General features: G+C 40.6%; 3 protein-coding genes across 5 annotated transcripts in view; 2 read left to right on the plus strand and 1 right to left on the minus strand.

Moving 5' to 3' along the window:
- Positions 1–4,409, minus strand: part of LOC106742756 (MICOS complex subunit Mic60) — a 52,326-nt gene extending 47,917 nt beyond the window's left edge. For both annotated transcript variants that reach the window (XM_014615997.1, XM_014615995.1), the window contains exons 1-9: positions 4,318–4,409; positions 3,896–3,975; positions 3,384–3,452; positions 2,993–3,205; positions 2,872–2,915; positions 2,551–2,649; positions 2,251–2,461; positions 1,742–2,153; positions 1,461–1,595 (exon numbers count right to left, since the gene is read on the minus strand). In XM_014615997.1, the coding sequence (XP_014471483.1) occupies positions 1,461–1,595; positions 1,742–2,153; positions 2,251–2,461; positions 2,551–2,649; positions 2,872–2,915; positions 2,993–3,205; positions 3,384–3,452; positions 3,896–3,975; positions 4,318–4,362 (1,308 nt within the window). In that variant the 5' untranslated portion in view covers positions 4,363–4,409. The remainder of the gene's footprint in view (positions 1–1,460; positions 1,596–1,741; positions 2,154–2,250; positions 2,462–2,550; positions 2,650–2,871; positions 2,916–2,992; positions 3,206–3,383; positions 3,453–3,895; positions 3,976–4,317) is intronic.
- Positions 4,355–5,907, plus strand: LOC106742757 (39S ribosomal protein L35, mitochondrial). The gene is made up of 4 exons (XM_014615998.1): positions 4,355–4,486; positions 5,092–5,251; positions 5,337–5,474; positions 5,604–5,907. The coding sequence occupies exons 1-4, from the start codon at positions 4,456–4,458 to the stop codon at positions 5,839–5,841; spliced, it is 567 nt and encodes a 188-aa protein (XP_014471484.1). The 5' UTR covers positions 4,355–4,455; the 3' UTR covers positions 5,842–5,907.
- A 561-nt stretch (positions 5,908–6,468) lies between these two features.
- Positions 6,469–15,220, plus strand: LOC106742779 (fumarylacetoacetate hydrolase domain-containing protein 2A). 2 transcript variants are annotated; one of them, XM_014616040.1, is made up of 7 exons: positions 6,469–6,750; positions 9,114–9,275; positions 9,861–9,896; positions 12,601–12,817; positions 13,647–13,981; positions 14,056–14,143; positions 14,410–15,220. In XM_014616040.1, the coding sequence occupies exons 1-7, from the start codon at positions 6,605–6,607 to the stop codon at positions 14,470–14,472; spliced, it is 1,047 nt and encodes a 348-aa protein (XP_014471526.1). In that variant the 5' UTR covers positions 6,469–6,604; the 3' UTR covers positions 14,473–15,220. The 2 variants fall into 2 exon arrangements, with proteins under 2 accessions (XP_014471526.1, XP_014471527.1); XM_014616041.1 differs by lacking the exon at positions 9,861–9,896.
- Positions 15,221–15,547: the final 327 nt, after the last annotated feature.

Below are 15,547 nucleotides of genomic sequence, written 5' to 3' on the forward strand. Positions count from 1 at the left end.
CTTCCCCCCCCCCCCTCCCCCCCTTTCCCACACATCGCGCCGTTCGCGCGTTCGAGAGAACGGCGCTTTTAAGAACCGTCTCTGCTCTTTTCCGTCATCTCTCCGCCGCAAAATACCATTTTCCCGGAGAACCTCAGATGCTTTTTTCGCCTTCGACGCGAAATTATCGTGGTGGGACGAACGGACGATCGAGGCGATAAAAAGGACTTCGCGCTATCCCCCTTTAATTCGGCTACAAACGCGGTGCGATGACATAGTGGGGTGTCAGCCCGTGAATGTATGCCGGACCACTCGTATGAACACACTAGGGTAACATTAATAATGGCGTTAAAGCTCACGTCCATCCACATTTGCTCGGTGCAGAGAGAGAGAGAGAGAGAGAAAAAACGCGTAAAAGCGCGCAGACACCGGTCGACGTATGATGGCCAGTCGACGCTTGACAAATAGCACGCTTTGAATCGCGTCGGATTACATTGAGGTTGACTTTTTCTACTTGGTTTCCGGATGCTTGTATTGTATGCGTATATTATAAACAAAGTAACGCGATGTTACAGTCGAATGTACCGGCGTAAGTAAATGACATGTCTCTCTATCATCTGAACTAGAATAAACACGTTTATTAGTTTCTGTTCTTGTAATAAAATGCTAACAAAATTTTGAGGGAAAATTATAATTTTTTAAATAAAAAGACCGCCATTTTGTCCAGAATGGAAATATAGTGGTTTACTTCTAGCTCAGACAATAGCTATATTTTTCCTGAATAAGGAAATTTTTAGTTTTTGCGTTTCAGATATCTAGGATAGTTAGAATCATTTACACCGTCTGCATGCGTTTTTCTTGCGAGTTCATACTGACCAGGATATAAAAAAATAGCATTTTTATTACTTAGAAAATAAAAATGTATTCTTAAAATATGATTAAAAGAACGCGCAAAGTTTAACGTTATTCGATTCTTTCATTTCCCTATAAAATATTCATAAAAAATATCTTTTTTACAATCTTTCTAATCAGAGATCCCCTTAAAATGTTACAAGTTGTTTTCTCTAAAAGTTCGCATCATAGCAAAAAATGTTTTAAACGCAACTTTTATAGCAGTAAACGGAATAAGAGTGAATCAATTGCAAAAAGCATAGAAAATAAAAAAAAATAGTTGCATTTTCCAAATAAATTGATGTACTAATGTGCAGTGATTAGTATCATTAAACGATTTCTCCCATTGTTTTACGTACAAAAGTATTAAAGTGAGGTTATCGAAAAGCGAATATTTTGCAAGATACTTCACATTTTATACTGAAAAGTATCTGGATAAAGTGTAAAATATCTTGGAAAATATTCATTTAACGAAAATACTGAGCCTTACAATCTCTTCAAATTCGCATATATTTTAAAGTCGCAAGGGACAAAGAGTCACGTATATGATTTAAATTTCTAAGATTAAACATGTGAAAAAAGTGTCTTACCTTCTTCTCCTGATTCTCCTGCAGAATGAGCGTCTCCCGGTTTACCGCGAGAGACACCAGTGCTTCCAATTTTTCTTCGTCTGCATTTTCACCGAATGCTCTCAGGGCTGATTTTATCTTGGTTTCGTTGACTGTCTGCAAATAATTTTTTGTGAGAACACATTGTATGTCACACGATGATTGGTTTCACGCGGAAAATCGCGAAATTCGCTTTGACACACGTCTCGGATGTACGACAAAAATTGCGCGATCACGAGACTTTGATCAGATAAATGACGCACCCTTAGTTTCTCCAATTCCTGCTGCAGGTTGTTGACCTTGTGATACATATGCAGCACGAATAAATCGAACGCCTCCTCGTTGACGGACAACCTCTTCTCGTGAATATTTATACTGGGAAAGAGGATTTGCAATTCCTCGTTGAAGTTTTCCCGCGCCGTTTTAATCTGCTTCCAGTAGCGCTCCGTGACGTTACTGTTCTGCGTCTCCTCGTTATACCTCCTCTTGGCCTCCTCCACGTCCTCCAGAATCTTCTTGACGTTCCGTCGTGCGGCGGATTTTACGTCAGCGGGCGCGTCCAGCGCAGGCTCGTCGATCAGGTTGTACATGCGCTTGAGGGAATCCGACGCTGCTCTCGCGTGCTCCTCCGCTTGACGCACCGCTTCTTTCTTCCTCTCCGTCGCTTCTTTTAATCTATATATATATATGTATAACCGTCCGTAAATCCAATTACATAATCGATACAGAAGTGAAGCACGAGAGACGATTACGTAAGCATAACGAAGATCACCTCTGCCAAACGCTTCCGCTTATCGCACTGCCGGCGCTCTCGACCACTTCGACCACGTCACGATTGTACTCTTCAACTGCACACGTTGCCTTGCGATAGGCTGCGATGGCTTTCGAAGCAGTTTCGCCACAAGAGGTTTCTAGGTCGGCCAAGCTTTGCGACATCACCTCTTTGAGTATATTTTTGGGGGACGGTGCTGGTTTCTCGACCACTTTGCAAACAAAACGAAGTAGAAATTTAATTATTTTCCACAGCATAAACCCAGCACACAGAGCGATGTATAAAACGCGCGCAACGTACCGACATCAACTTTCTTGTCCTCTTTGCTAATATGATGAATCTCGACATGATTAGGTGCTTCCTTCTTCTCGACTAACGGCTTGAAAACTGGCTTGGGCGCTGCGGTATACACGTGTGAATGGTAAAAGTTATTAAGGATATTGCAAAACGTACAGTTTAGTAATTAATCTCTATTATGTTTATGTTTTATTTGTATAAAGTCGTAAAAAGGATGTAAGTGTTGAAAGGATAAGGAACGATCGAGTGTACGTAAGAAAAGAGGTAAGGATTGGGACTCACGTATGTAATCGGTAAGTTTTATGCAATCTAGCCTTTTCTGACCTGGTTCTGGTTCCGGTCCGTCTTTGAAGAACATATCCATTATCCTGCAGGGAGATATTCATACTTTAAAGAAATTGATTAACAGATTATGATTAACGGTATATGTGATTGATCTCCTTACGTCTGCTTCAATGTTGCGAAGAACGTTAATATGAGGTTGAAGTAGCTGGAATCCTCTTGAAAGACGACTCGAACGGCTTTGTCCGTGCCAGGAACCCATCCTTCCAATGTAGCACGGAATTCCGGATTGTTCTTAGCGTACGTTAGTATTCCTAAAGTTCCAATTGTCACTGCTCCTAGAGTTATCAACGTTCCTGATCCTCTGCTCTTTTCACTGTCAAGAAACATATATACAGAGGATCAGTCACGATTGATTTACTTACATCAATACTTGTTGGATAACACAGAGTCAAAGGAATCAGAACACGCAACAAACAAACAAACAAAACATATTAACATATACTTGTCCATTGAATAGGACGCCAGATATTTGAATACTTTTATTCGTGTACCTTCTTGGCGGTGCAGTCGAATACTTAGGTCCGGTAAATCTGGACGTGAGTCTAACATCCTTGCACAGCCTGGAAAGAAAGAAAGATACAACAAGGTCTGTCACCGATACGGTATAATTTTACATAATCTCAAATGTTGATAGACCTTGAGAAAAATCAAGATCTAATCACAACAAGGCTCCGGTTTCAGCAGTGGAAAAAGTCATAAATAGTACAGTAAGGATAGATACATAACGGAGTGTGTCACTGATGAAATGACGAACATTCTTTTTTAAGAGAACATCTCATCACAAACATAACCTCTTATCGCGCTGGAAAACTGACGGAAACGCGCGCTAAGACCGCCTTTGAACGAACAAATCACCTAAACGAGTCACACCGACCGCCTCTCGGAGCACGAAGCGTCGTCCTTTTAAACATCTCCCACACATGATTCGTACATTAACGCTTCCGAGAAAGACGACGGAGACCCTGTCACCGAGCAAAACACAAACGCTTCCCCGGGCGCTCACCTGCCGTTCGGTCCGAGTCGCGGCCGCGTCTCGTAGTATCTGGCGGTCAGGTAAAGCCTGGAGCAGCCGTGTTCTTTAATCTGAAACGATGACGATCAGAGCTTCTGGAATTATATAAGCTCTCAAAATCGAGAAACCATCTTTGTCACATGCACGAGGGAACCGTGAGAGAGACGTCGCCCGCGAAATTCTCACTCGGGAGGATTCCCGAGCTCGACGTCGTCGTCGCGACACCCAGTGACCTCGACCTGCGTCACTGACCGACGAAAGAAGGGAATCACGTCGGAGCGGCACACACACAGTGCGTGCTCGCGGGCGACGTTGCTTCTCCCGGTGATACCTCGTTCTACGTATTTCCCGACACAGCACAGCACGATTGTACGCGCGACTCGCCCCGCAACCCCTTCGCTCGCTCTACGTACCCGATTTAGACCGTTGCACGGGAATTTTAACCCAATTCGGAACATCTTTCGAGCGGCCGGTCAGGCAGCCAGCGGGGGGAAAGGGAACGACGGCACGAACAGCTGGCCACAGACGAGCGGAACTGCGCGAAAAGAAGAATGCTGCGTGTGCTGAGCGCCGCGCTGCGAGGTGGGTTTACGCGCTTCCCGAGGTTGATTCCGAGATCGGCGAGTGCATCGCGGGGATCCGTCACGACGCGACTTCGCGGCGAATCATCATTCCTCGCGATTCCGCGTTTCTTCCGGCCGTGAGAGACGCGAGAATCCGTGCCGTTTCGGAGGTTATGTTCGCTCGGAGCCCGATCACCCGCCATGACACCCGCGGCTGACGGAAGGAACGGCCCGGAATCGGGCCGCGGCGCGCTTTTCAACGCGATTCGCAAGATTTCACGAATTGGCCGATCATCATTGATTTTTCTTCCATAATTCGACCGCGATTGGTCAATTTCTCGAGTCTCACGCCTTAAATTCTCATTGTAGGCCCCGCTTTACCCGACAGGTATCTATCAGGTAAACGTCAACGGTTGTTCTTGATTAGTTTATCCAGTAGGTACCTGTCTAGTGCATCTGACTAAGTTAGCAACAATCGGCCTCTAGAGTCGCTTCGAATTTGAATCTAATTTCATTTGTTCCATTCGGATAGATATGTCGGAGTGATTTGCGTGGGGTTAAAGGACGATCAAAGAGAGCGTCGTGTTTGTTCCCGCGACTGAGTGTTCTGATACGTTGTTTCAGGTGTCGCAGCGAGAACAGTGAGTACAATTACGGTGAATCCTGCTGTTCCCGCGTATAATTGCATTGCGAGTTATACACAATACAGAGCATTCGGAGCATTGTCGAGCATCGCTCAAAGATGGGCCGCCATCGGACCTGTACAACAAAAAACGTTGCTGAGGTAATACGAAATATCGTCGACATAATTCCAATGCGCGATGGAATAGTCGAGTTGTGTATGAATGACTCATAACGATATCTTTCAGCCGTGCGACAGAAAATCTTCCACCTGTGCCGGTAGAACCTATCAATATTCAGGTGAGAACGGTAGTCAGGTTTAGTCTGTCGAGAGGAAAGAGGCAAACCGTAAAGACAGTTCTGAAACGTTTCTACAGATTGAACTGGTAAGATTCCGAGGGTATAAGTATTGTAGTAATTTTCAAGACTACCGAATGTAATAATTAATCTTAATCGACAACAATGCGAATAGACGAATCCTCGAGATGAGGTGGAAAATGAATGAAATTTTACAGGGGTATATGGATCAGAACAAAATCGGGTCGTCATAAGCACCTGTGGAAAAAATCAGCCGCTAGAAGGAAGAGATTGCGACAGCATGTGTTCTGTAATGCTACGCAATGTAAGTTATTGGACAAGATGGTGAACAAATACTGGAAGAGACCGCGTTATTACGTCGATGATCCGTACACTCCGTATCATAGTCGAGAAGAGTTTCCTTTCACTAGAAGGAAACCATTACCATTACCCTAATCTATTATGTCGATTAATGACTAGATGCAATCTTATGTTGCGACATTAAAGATAAATTCATTTACATGATACGTGTATTTTTCTCATCCAATCTACAGGGTGGGACAATAACTTTGCCCACCTGGAGTATCTCCGCTATTTTTAAACATATGGAAATATTTTAATCACGAAAATTGTATGCGTGTGTGTGGTATCAAGAGAGTCGTAATATGATAGCTCACGTTAATGCAATATCGCAATCGTCGAATTCCCGAGACACTTGATCATTTCCGGACTAATTGCAATACGTGTTTCAGGAATGCATTTGCTCGTGATTCGACAATATATTACGCGGTTTTGAGGGATAAGATTTTGCCAGTGTACGTGAGCAATCTTCGTGCACGATTCGCCGGGTGTCTACGCGCGAAATATTTTTCGGCAGCAATATTCACGCGTCAGAGACGTTATCTTACGTTACGTGGACACGCTTCTCCGTCCGCTTCCGTCGTCCTCGCGCTTTATTTTCCGATCCGCTTGAAGCTGCATCGCCGATCACCTGACATTTCGCAAGGCAAATCGCATTTCAATAACGGATCACGTGTGAGCCCCCCCACCAATCATCGACGCGCGGCGCCCGAGAGAGGCGCCAACGTCTGCAGTTGTGTTTCGTTCTTCGCGGGGTGTGTGTTATCGCGGCCGTCGCAGCGCTTACGTACGGTATTTCGGGTTTTTTGCCGCGTATCGTCGCGGATCTCTGCCTATCGGCGCCAGTAACGTCAACAAGATGCCTTATCGCGGAAAATTACGCTTGCTCGGCAGAGCCTGCCTCGCGTTCAGAAACTCGTGCGGCAAAAACGAGAGCGCCACTCCACACCTCACCGCCAGTATTGTCGGCAGGAATTTCTCCGTAAGCGGTGCGCTCGATATGAGGTGAGTGCAGTGTCTGCCCGGTCTCTCAGGACCGTAGCGAGAATCGAGGCGCCGGCACCGCGTTGCGGCCGTTGGATACGCCTTGAAAAGCGTCTCCAACAACTACGACGGAGCGAACCCGGTCGCATTTCTGCGATAAAAACGTCGCAACGTATAGTCCGATTCCACGGCATTTCAATTTCTATACCGTCAAGAGTGTGTCTAATTGGGGGTTTACGATGCGAATTTAATTCAAATCGTAAGAAGGTGACCAATTACAGTCGAATTACAGAAGAATAATCGATTGTAACTGTCAATTTCTTATAGCTTAAAGTTTAAATCCTCTCTCTCTTAGACCCGATTTTAGCACCATGTGTGGTCCGGTTCCGCCATTTTCGCGATTCAATATTTCGCCTACCTTCTCGAACAGATGTTTCCTTGTGCAAGAGACCGTTGCACGTGAAAAGTTTTTGTCGTACACCGCAAGGCCGTGAGCAAATTGACCAACCACGAAGAAATTACTCTTAAATCGTTAGAAGAATAGTCGACTATGGTCGGTCAATTTGCTTACGATTACGACTGTAAAGCCAGCGGCACACGATATTTGTTTTCGTGCTGGATCGTTCGCTGGATGGAAATACTGCGTTTTAATTGATGTATTGTCATCCATTTTTGAAAGTCCACCAATAAGAACGCAGTATTTCCATCCAGCAAGAATATAAGCATCGTGTGCCGCTGGCTTAACGTTTTACGTGCAATAGCTTTATATATATGACTGCGGTAAGAGCGAAATGTTCGAAGTACGTAAAAGTAATAGTGCTTAAGTTAACGTTGTTAATTATTGTTATGTGAAGGAATTAATTTTCGCACGTGGTAGCGATAGAGTTTGCCTCCTCGTTGCGTCTGGTTCTCAAGATAAAATTCTGCAAATCCGTTATTCGACTTACACTTGTCCTGATTCGTGCGTCGCATATCCGACTGCTGCATTTTGTGTACCTAATCTATCTACGTGTTATCCGTCATATATATGTTTAGATATTTTAGGTCAGTGTGAATGAAAAAGTTCTTTACCATTTTGTAAACAACCGCCTAAAATTTCGAGTTATTAATTATTGAAAATAACCATATATATATATAGAGGGTTTTTTAATTAATCATTTAAACTAAAAAAATGTACGTATTTGCAAAATAGTAGAGACCTTTTTGGTTCATATTGACCTAAACTACAAGTGTGGCATGGCTTGCGTCAGACACACAGTATATTTAACCTACCCGACGTTCGTTATAAACAATTTGACCTATTCAATTCTATCGGTGACTGTTCATTGTAATAACGGAACATCATAGTTGTCTCTCCCACGGACGTTTCGTCATGATATTCTCAATTGTATTCGCCTAACATTCTAGAATGGTTTGTAAATATTCCATTCAATGAACGAGCAGTTTGTCTAATATTTTCGCACTGTGAGCAGATAATGATAAGTGTGATGATTGCTATTAGGACGCCCAACATAGCGAAATACGAGTGTCGTTATGATCTATCGAATATCGTGTTGAGAGCTACTAATTCCCCGATGCTAATTCATAAAGCGAAGCGTACACTAAAAAAAAAAGGGGCACAATTAAGGGGCCCGAAATTTTACTTAAGCGAAAAAATTTTTTTCAGCCACAACGTTCGGTATATTCAACAAATTGTACAGTTGCTGCTGAAATTAATTATCAATCGATTCGACGATTGCAATTTAATTGAAAACTATATCGATACAATCTATTGTTGTTCGTAATTTATTCAGCGGGCACAATATATTTTTAAATGAAGATGACCGTCGATTTTATCAATTCAACGGATTTTTTTTTGCTCACTATAAAATTAGAACTCTTATCTCTTATCGAACGCGTGTTCCGTTTCACCGAGTTGATTTTGTAACAGTTTTGTCCTTCATTGCCGAGAACGATCAAAATATTTTGTAGAACTAGGATTTATAAATAGCGCGTATGCAAAAATATGTTGAAGAGATCATGAAACTTTCTCTGTTTCTTTTAAGACGTGCGAAAACGATGTTCAACATGTTATGAAATCTGTCCCCATCATTATCAAATAAGCAAATAAATGAGAGTGAGAATCTCAACATCTGTTTGGAATCTTCAAGTTTTGAATAATATTGCAAAAGATTTTCGTTCAATTATTTTAACTGTAGAGTCGAAATTATTGGACAATTTTGAGGATCACGTTACGTTGCGTTTCATTAAGCATCATGCTTCCGAAGCGAGTGAGAACGAATAAAAAAAGAAAACACGCTATACTTAGAAAGTCAGGTCGCACGCGACGTTAGAAACTTGATTGTTGCGTCTGCCGATCGATAACTGTGTTGACTTTTCCGCAGGTTCGTTCAATTCACATTCAAGAATGGGGGCCCGCAGCATCTCGGTGTCCAGCTGAAACAGGGAGGCGACATCATCGCCGTGTCAGCGGTCGACTCGCGAATCCCGAATACGCTGAAGGAATTCCTGGAGGGCGGCGAAGACTTTGTCAAAAAAGCCAAGAGGTAGGTGAGAAAAAGGAAGAAAAAGAGAAAGAAAGCGAGACTTTAGTAGCTCAGTTTCGCTGCTATCGCTACTTCAATCCGCGTTAATCGCACGTTTTAACTGATCGTAGAAAAATGCAGATAATGATATATGAGAGAGGCATTTAATCGCTGCGAAAATATTTGCCGTTACGATTACGCGATTAACTGTCAGCGGGTATTGTTTTTTTATGATTACTTTTGTTACGACTTGCGTAAATCTCCTTTCATACGACTGGGTTTGCAGTGCGTCAAGATTTCATTAGCGACGTAATTTGAAGTATCAATGAAAGGGTTATTGGAAGCGACAAGAGTTTATGTTGCACTTAAATTCCGTGATTGTGTTAAAAGTCCTTTTCTCGCGAGATTTCCTACGATCTCAGATTTAAAACAGATGAAATACACGTCATATTTGGAATGAAACGTACTTTTTTTTATTTTGCAATAATGCTTCGTTAGTTTTTTTTTTGTGATGTAGTGTAGTACGAATAATATGATGTTTTACGAGGGTGGTACGGTAGAAAAGAAAAGATTATCCGATTTTATTGTGAACATTTGTTTCACCAGGGAAGACGATATCGACCTAAGGAAGGCAGTAGAGAGGTTGGTGTTTTCGGTATTCGATTCGTGTGAAAACAAGTAGTTCTCCCCCTTTTTTTCCTCCCTTTCACACGTATTCGTTCAAACCTGCACACGCGTGTGTGTAATATGCCGTACACAATCTTTTTTAGCGTTAGCATTGAACCACACCTTCGATAAACATCAAACGGATTCACTCGTCTTGGCTATAAATCATCGACAATCCTATCAATATCATACTATTCGTGTTTTATAATTCGTCAAGAAAATCCCATTTTTCTTTTATAAAACATTTAAATGAATTTTGAATCTTTTTTTTTTTTACACAATGCGGAGCTGTGAATGTTTAAAGTTGCACGTCTAAAATTACTTGAGCGATTATACGGTCTCGGTATAATCGCTCGAATAATCATTCCTCGAATAAATAATTTATGTTAATTTTTCTGCACGGTGTTTTATACCGGCCGAAGAGACGTTTATGCAAGAACGATTATCATCGTCTCGCACGTCGGGAATATTCTCTTTCTGCATTGTAGTCAACAGATGTGGGACGTTGCTTTACGACGATATTTTAATCGTATACTGATGAAGGTGATAGGTAGAAAGTGCTTTTATCGCGTTATCAAATATTCAGGCATTCTGCTCGCGATTATGTTATATTCATGTAACGGAAAAATACAACAAACATTCACCGAATGGAAAGATCAGCTATAAATATATTCAAGGACATTAGTGGCGATCTACTTTTTTCCGGAGATATCCGCTTTAATGACTGACAAATCTACATATTTGACGAACATATATAAACATATATATGTATATGTGTGTGTGTATGTGTTCTTAAGTTAATATCATCTGTAGAAAATTGCTGCGTGTCACGTTATCACGTAGCGTTTTCTAAATTATTATTATGCATGTTTCCTGTCACTTCCTCAGTTCTCATCGTTTCTCATCAAATCTTGCAATTCAATCACCATCAACTTTTATATGTTGTCTTGGATGTGCGAAATTCTTCACGCTTGTCACATCTCACAGCACCTTTTCTTGTCGCGCGAGATTCGACAATCCAATCTTATCATTGCAACTAACTCGATCAGACGCAGTTGTTGATACTAACTCAGGCCGGCGCCTTGTCTCGCTGCCAATTGGCGAACTTTCAAGCTGCTTTAGTGCAGCTGAAAATCTAAGTGCATGCTGCTGGGTGAATGGGACAATATTTATATATAATTCTTATTTCGTACACACATAAGATGTATTTCTCTTTTCTTTAAAAAAGTGAATAGTTATCGCAATTTATTTTTTCGAATTTTGTTTTTCGGTCGATAACACGCTTTACGACCGACGAAACTGAAATATGCGATAAAAATATTAATTGATTCGCGTTAACATTTATTTATACGATTCCGCCATCGTCCAATATAATCAATTATACATTTGCTACGCAAGTATGGTGACTCCACAGAGATATATTTACATAATAATCTGTTTGTATAAGTTGTATAAGTTTGGCGCCCAAATTTCTCATATTATTTGTATGTTTAGAAATATATTTACATAATAATCTCCTTGTTATAAGTTTGTCTCCTAAATTTCCCGTGTTGTTTGATATGTTTTCTATGCCTTGTATTGTCTATATATTATAATGTAATAAACTGTGTTAAAACTATCTCGTTTTCAGTTTTTTAAAGCTGTGTAAATTTCTGTTTTTATTATTGTATGACACTTTTTGCTATAACGAATTATATAATTCCTGATTGACACAACGGATTATGGATTTAATGGATTTAACGGATTTAACGGATTATGGATACGAGAAAATTTGGAAGTAGTGAAACAAATTCAAGGACGGGTAAGAAGAAGAGAAGAAGAAAGAGTCGTGGGAAAAAAAAATTATATTACTGTCGTTGAGCCAGGATCAGAAATCACTGTTTATGAAATTACAATAAACATTGTCCTTATCAATATATACCTGATTACCAAGAACTGAATATTTTTGATATTCAATAAAAAAAAAGTAGCAAGGAGATAAATCTGGCTATACTTGAAACATATCGAAATTATCTAAAGATTCGAATTAAATAGAAAAGAATATCTATCTCTCTAATACCCATCGTATTTCATAACGTCGAGAGTCTCACACGCAACGTATCTATTACATAATTCAACCGTGAAAAGAAGCACGTCATAAGAAAGATACACGTACTCGTTTATTTACAATAATTAACCGGGCTTACCCCCGTATCGATTGGCGATACGAAATTATCGGCGGGAGACTAGCCTTGAGATTAGAACGCTGAGAGCAATTAACTTGCTTCATTACGTGCTTATCAATATCAGGTGACCCGTCCCTGAGCGGCAGCTCGTTCAATGCACGCAAAACTGCAAAACTATGCCGTCTGTCAGATACGACCATTCGTACTGACAATAACCGACACGCTTATGTAAAACAAGCATATAAACCATTTTAATAAGTGTAATAGCTACTTATTTTCTTCCCTCTCTTATCCTCTACTATGTAACCACATTTGTCTCTTTTCCTGTCAACCTCAACACCGCCAAGCTTCACAACGGAGATTTTCTCACCTTCTTCGCAATAGAATCAAAAACTAGAAGAAGCAGAAAAAGATATCTAACCAGACTTCGCGCGTGCGAATGCGTTCATTAACTCCGATTACGTAATCGACGGAGTTCACTTCGCAGGATGCTGAGTCTAACGCGATGCTTACAGAATAGTCGCCGAAGGACGAAGCATCATACCCGAGGCTGATGTGAATTTCCTCGCACCGGTCACACGTATGGACAAACTCGCCTGCATCGGTCTCAATTACAGCGGTCATTGTCAGGAGCAAGGTTTACCAACTCCGGAGAGCCCGGTGGTCTTTAGCAAATTTCCCAGCAACATCATCGGGCCGTGCGACATTATCCTGTTGCCTCAGATCTCCGACGTAAGTCGAGATTACGACGGAATGTCGGGCCGCTTATCGGGGGACCCTGAAAAATCGTCACATTCTTCGTGTATTTTTAGTTTGCCACGCAATTACGTCACGACCATTGTACTGTGATTTAATATAGATATTTCTCGGTCAAAACTTGTTTTTTTAAATTAAAAAAAAAACTATACATTTAATTATTACTTCACTTCAGAAATAAGAAAGATATAACAAAACTTAATGAAATTATTTACTTCGAGTCGTGTTTTTTTAGCGTATTAAATACATAATGCTACAATCACTATTTAAATTAATGTAACATGTAGCACAGTGCTGCCATTCAGTCATTTTAATCACCTTTTGTCACTTTTTCTCGACTAATCACTAAAAAATGCACTTTCGTCCAAAATAGATTATTATAGTCACTTTAGTTCCTGAGCTGCTGTTAAATTTGTAAAATATAGATGTATATTTTTGCTGTCACGTCTGCTGCCGATTGTTCTGAAAGCGTACTTGTATCGTTCATATTCTTGATTTTACTTTGTTATAAACTTTCAAGTCGAAAAGAACTCGCTAAATGTTAAATTATCCAAAAATAAAGAGACTTAGGAAGGTAAGGGTAAGTATTATTTTTTGCTCAAATGGTCTCAATTAATCTCAGAATTTGACAACAAATTTGTTACATTTGAATTTGTATGTCGAATTTCTATAGACTGTCACTTTACTTTGTTATTTAGCTTCTTTCCGGCAGTCGTGAAAGCGATAACGACATGATACCGGGTGTTCAACAAATCATACGTTTGACAGCATACGACGCGTGCTATTGTAATTCTTGAATTTGTAGAAAGTCGACTGGGAGGCCGAGTTGGCGATCGTAATCGGCAAAACATGCAAAGGCCGTAATAACGACGAAGTAGAGGATTGTATCTTTGGGTACACAGTGGCGCAAGACATAACGGCGCGGGATTGGCAGAAGTCTAAACGCAATCGCGGACAGTTTCTCCTCGGCAAAGCGATGGATACGTTCTGTCCCCTGGGTCCGGCGGTTGTCACCAAAGAGGCGATCTGTGACATCAACAACTTGTCCGTTAGAACGTGGGTGAACGGCAATCTGAAGCAGGACGGCAACACCAGTGAACTCATTTTCAAACCCCACGACATAGTCGCTTATCTTTCGCAGTCCGTATATTTTTATCGACAGGTTGATGAAAAAGAGATACAATTGTGTGCTAATCGTTAAAAAATTTTTTCAGATTTATGACGTTGCTACCAGGCGACGTGATCCTCACCGGCACTCCTGCTGGTGTAGGATTCACTCGCAACCCACCCGAATTCCTACAGGTACGTTTTTGTTAGTGTTATAATTATATAATAATAATAATATATAATAACAATGTTGGTCTGCTTATGTATTTCTACTGTTGCAAAGATGACAACATAACAACACTTACTTGGTGAAATGATTTGTTTTCATTGAATTCGATAAAATTAAATTTGACCAAAAAATTGAGAACTAACAAATAAAAACTAAAGCTCCCGATTAACTCGATATCGCATGTACAATGTGCTCTGCGTTATACGTTACTTTTGATTGCATCTTTTATTAGCGCGGGGACGTACTGGAAACTGAAATTGAAAGCCTGGGACGCCTGAGAAACAAAGTAATCTGATCTAAGAAACGGAGTATGCATTCGGAGATCGTGTCGAAGAAGCGGTTCCCCCTTCAAAATCTTCACAAGACTGGAACCACGTTCCTTCTGATATGCACATTCGCGATAACGTGAACCATTCTAAAGACCATATCAGGGTTTACTCTGAAAGATATGTAGATAAAAATAGTTGAGAACAGGACTCCCAAATATTCAGATATTTAATTATCTGGATATCCAAAATCAGTTTCGACCAAAAACTCAAAAATTCATCATTCGAATAATGCAGATAATCGAGGTTATTGTTAATCGAATTCGACTTAATCTTCGATTAAGTCAGGTTAAATGCTGTTAAAAATAATAATTTAATGATTCCAATTTTTCAGAAATCTACGTTGCCGCGGACGTTTTTTTTGCTGAATCCGCTGCAAACGTAGATATTGATTCGAATTGAATATTTCAATGATTCTTAGAAAATATCTGAATCTCCGAATAACCAGAATTTGTAACGTTGCATTTATCTGCTATCCGAATGATCGGATATCAGGATAATGTTAGAGCTTGAAGTTATGAGTCTTGAAATGTCAGTCGAGAGTATTCGGACTGCGTCGATGACCACAACGCGATTACGAATGTTTATGCCGGAAATAACAGCGCCTTTCTTCATTCAGGGCATCAATACGTCTAGCATAGATAGCACAGCAACGATAATTTTTTATGTGTTATGTATTTTATGTACACTTCTATAATTAAAATGAAACTGTTTTTATTTTGCGTCTTTCTTCTCCTCCACTTCCCATATAATTTAAAAAATGAATCAATTGTGTTTTACTTGCCGAGTTATGAATCAACAACTGCATTTAATCACAGAGTGCTTAATTGCTCGTATTTAATTGCTTTTGTCAATATTTTAATAGCATAAAGTAACAGATTAGTGAACGTATTATTTAAATGAAAGTGATATATGTGACCGTGCGTGATATATATGATATATGTGACCGTATAGCGAGAAATGAACGTCAAATCAACGTCGATTCGACGGGTCATTTCTGGTTATACTTTAAGGCCTTGTGCCCGCGATGTCGGATCTCGGACA

This window comes from Dinoponera quadriceps, unplaced genomic scaffold, assembly GCF_001313825.1.
Source record: "Dinoponera quadriceps isolate SergipeBrazil2010 unplaced genomic scaffold, ASM131382v1 scaffold589, whole genome shotgun sequence".
Classification (NCBI taxonomy): Eukaryota; Metazoa; Arthropoda; class Insecta; order Hymenoptera; family Formicidae; genus Dinoponera; species Dinoponera quadriceps.

What these genes read in the sequence shown, in the direction of transcription:
- LOC106742779 (XM_014616040.1), top strand. Translation starts at nt 6,605, where the DNA reads ATGCCTTATCGCGGAAAATTACGCTTGCTCGGCAGAGCCTGCCTCGCG. An exon ending in TTTGTCAAAAAAGCCAAGAG is followed by an intron (nt 9,276 to 9,860) that starts GTAGGTGAGAAA and finishes TTGTTTCACCAG; the next exon opens with GGAAGACGATATCGACCTAA. An exon ending in ATAGTCGCTTATCTTTCGCA is followed by an intron (nt 13,982 to 14,055) that starts GTCCGTATATTT and finishes AAATTTTTTCAG; the next exon opens with ATTTATGACGTTGCTACCAG.
- LOC106742757 (XM_014615998.1), top strand. Translation starts at nt 4,456, where the DNA reads ATGCTGCGTGTGCTGAGCGCCGCGCTGCGAG. An exon ending in CAACAAAAAACGTTGCTGAG is followed by an intron (nt 5,252 to 5,336) that starts GTAATACGAAAT and finishes GATATCTTTCAG; the next exon opens with CCGTGCGACAGAAAATCTTC. An exon ending in CGTTTCTACAGATTGAACTG is followed by an intron (nt 5,475 to 5,603) that starts GTAAGATTCCGA and finishes GAAATTTTACAG; the next exon opens with GGGTATATGGATCAGAACAA.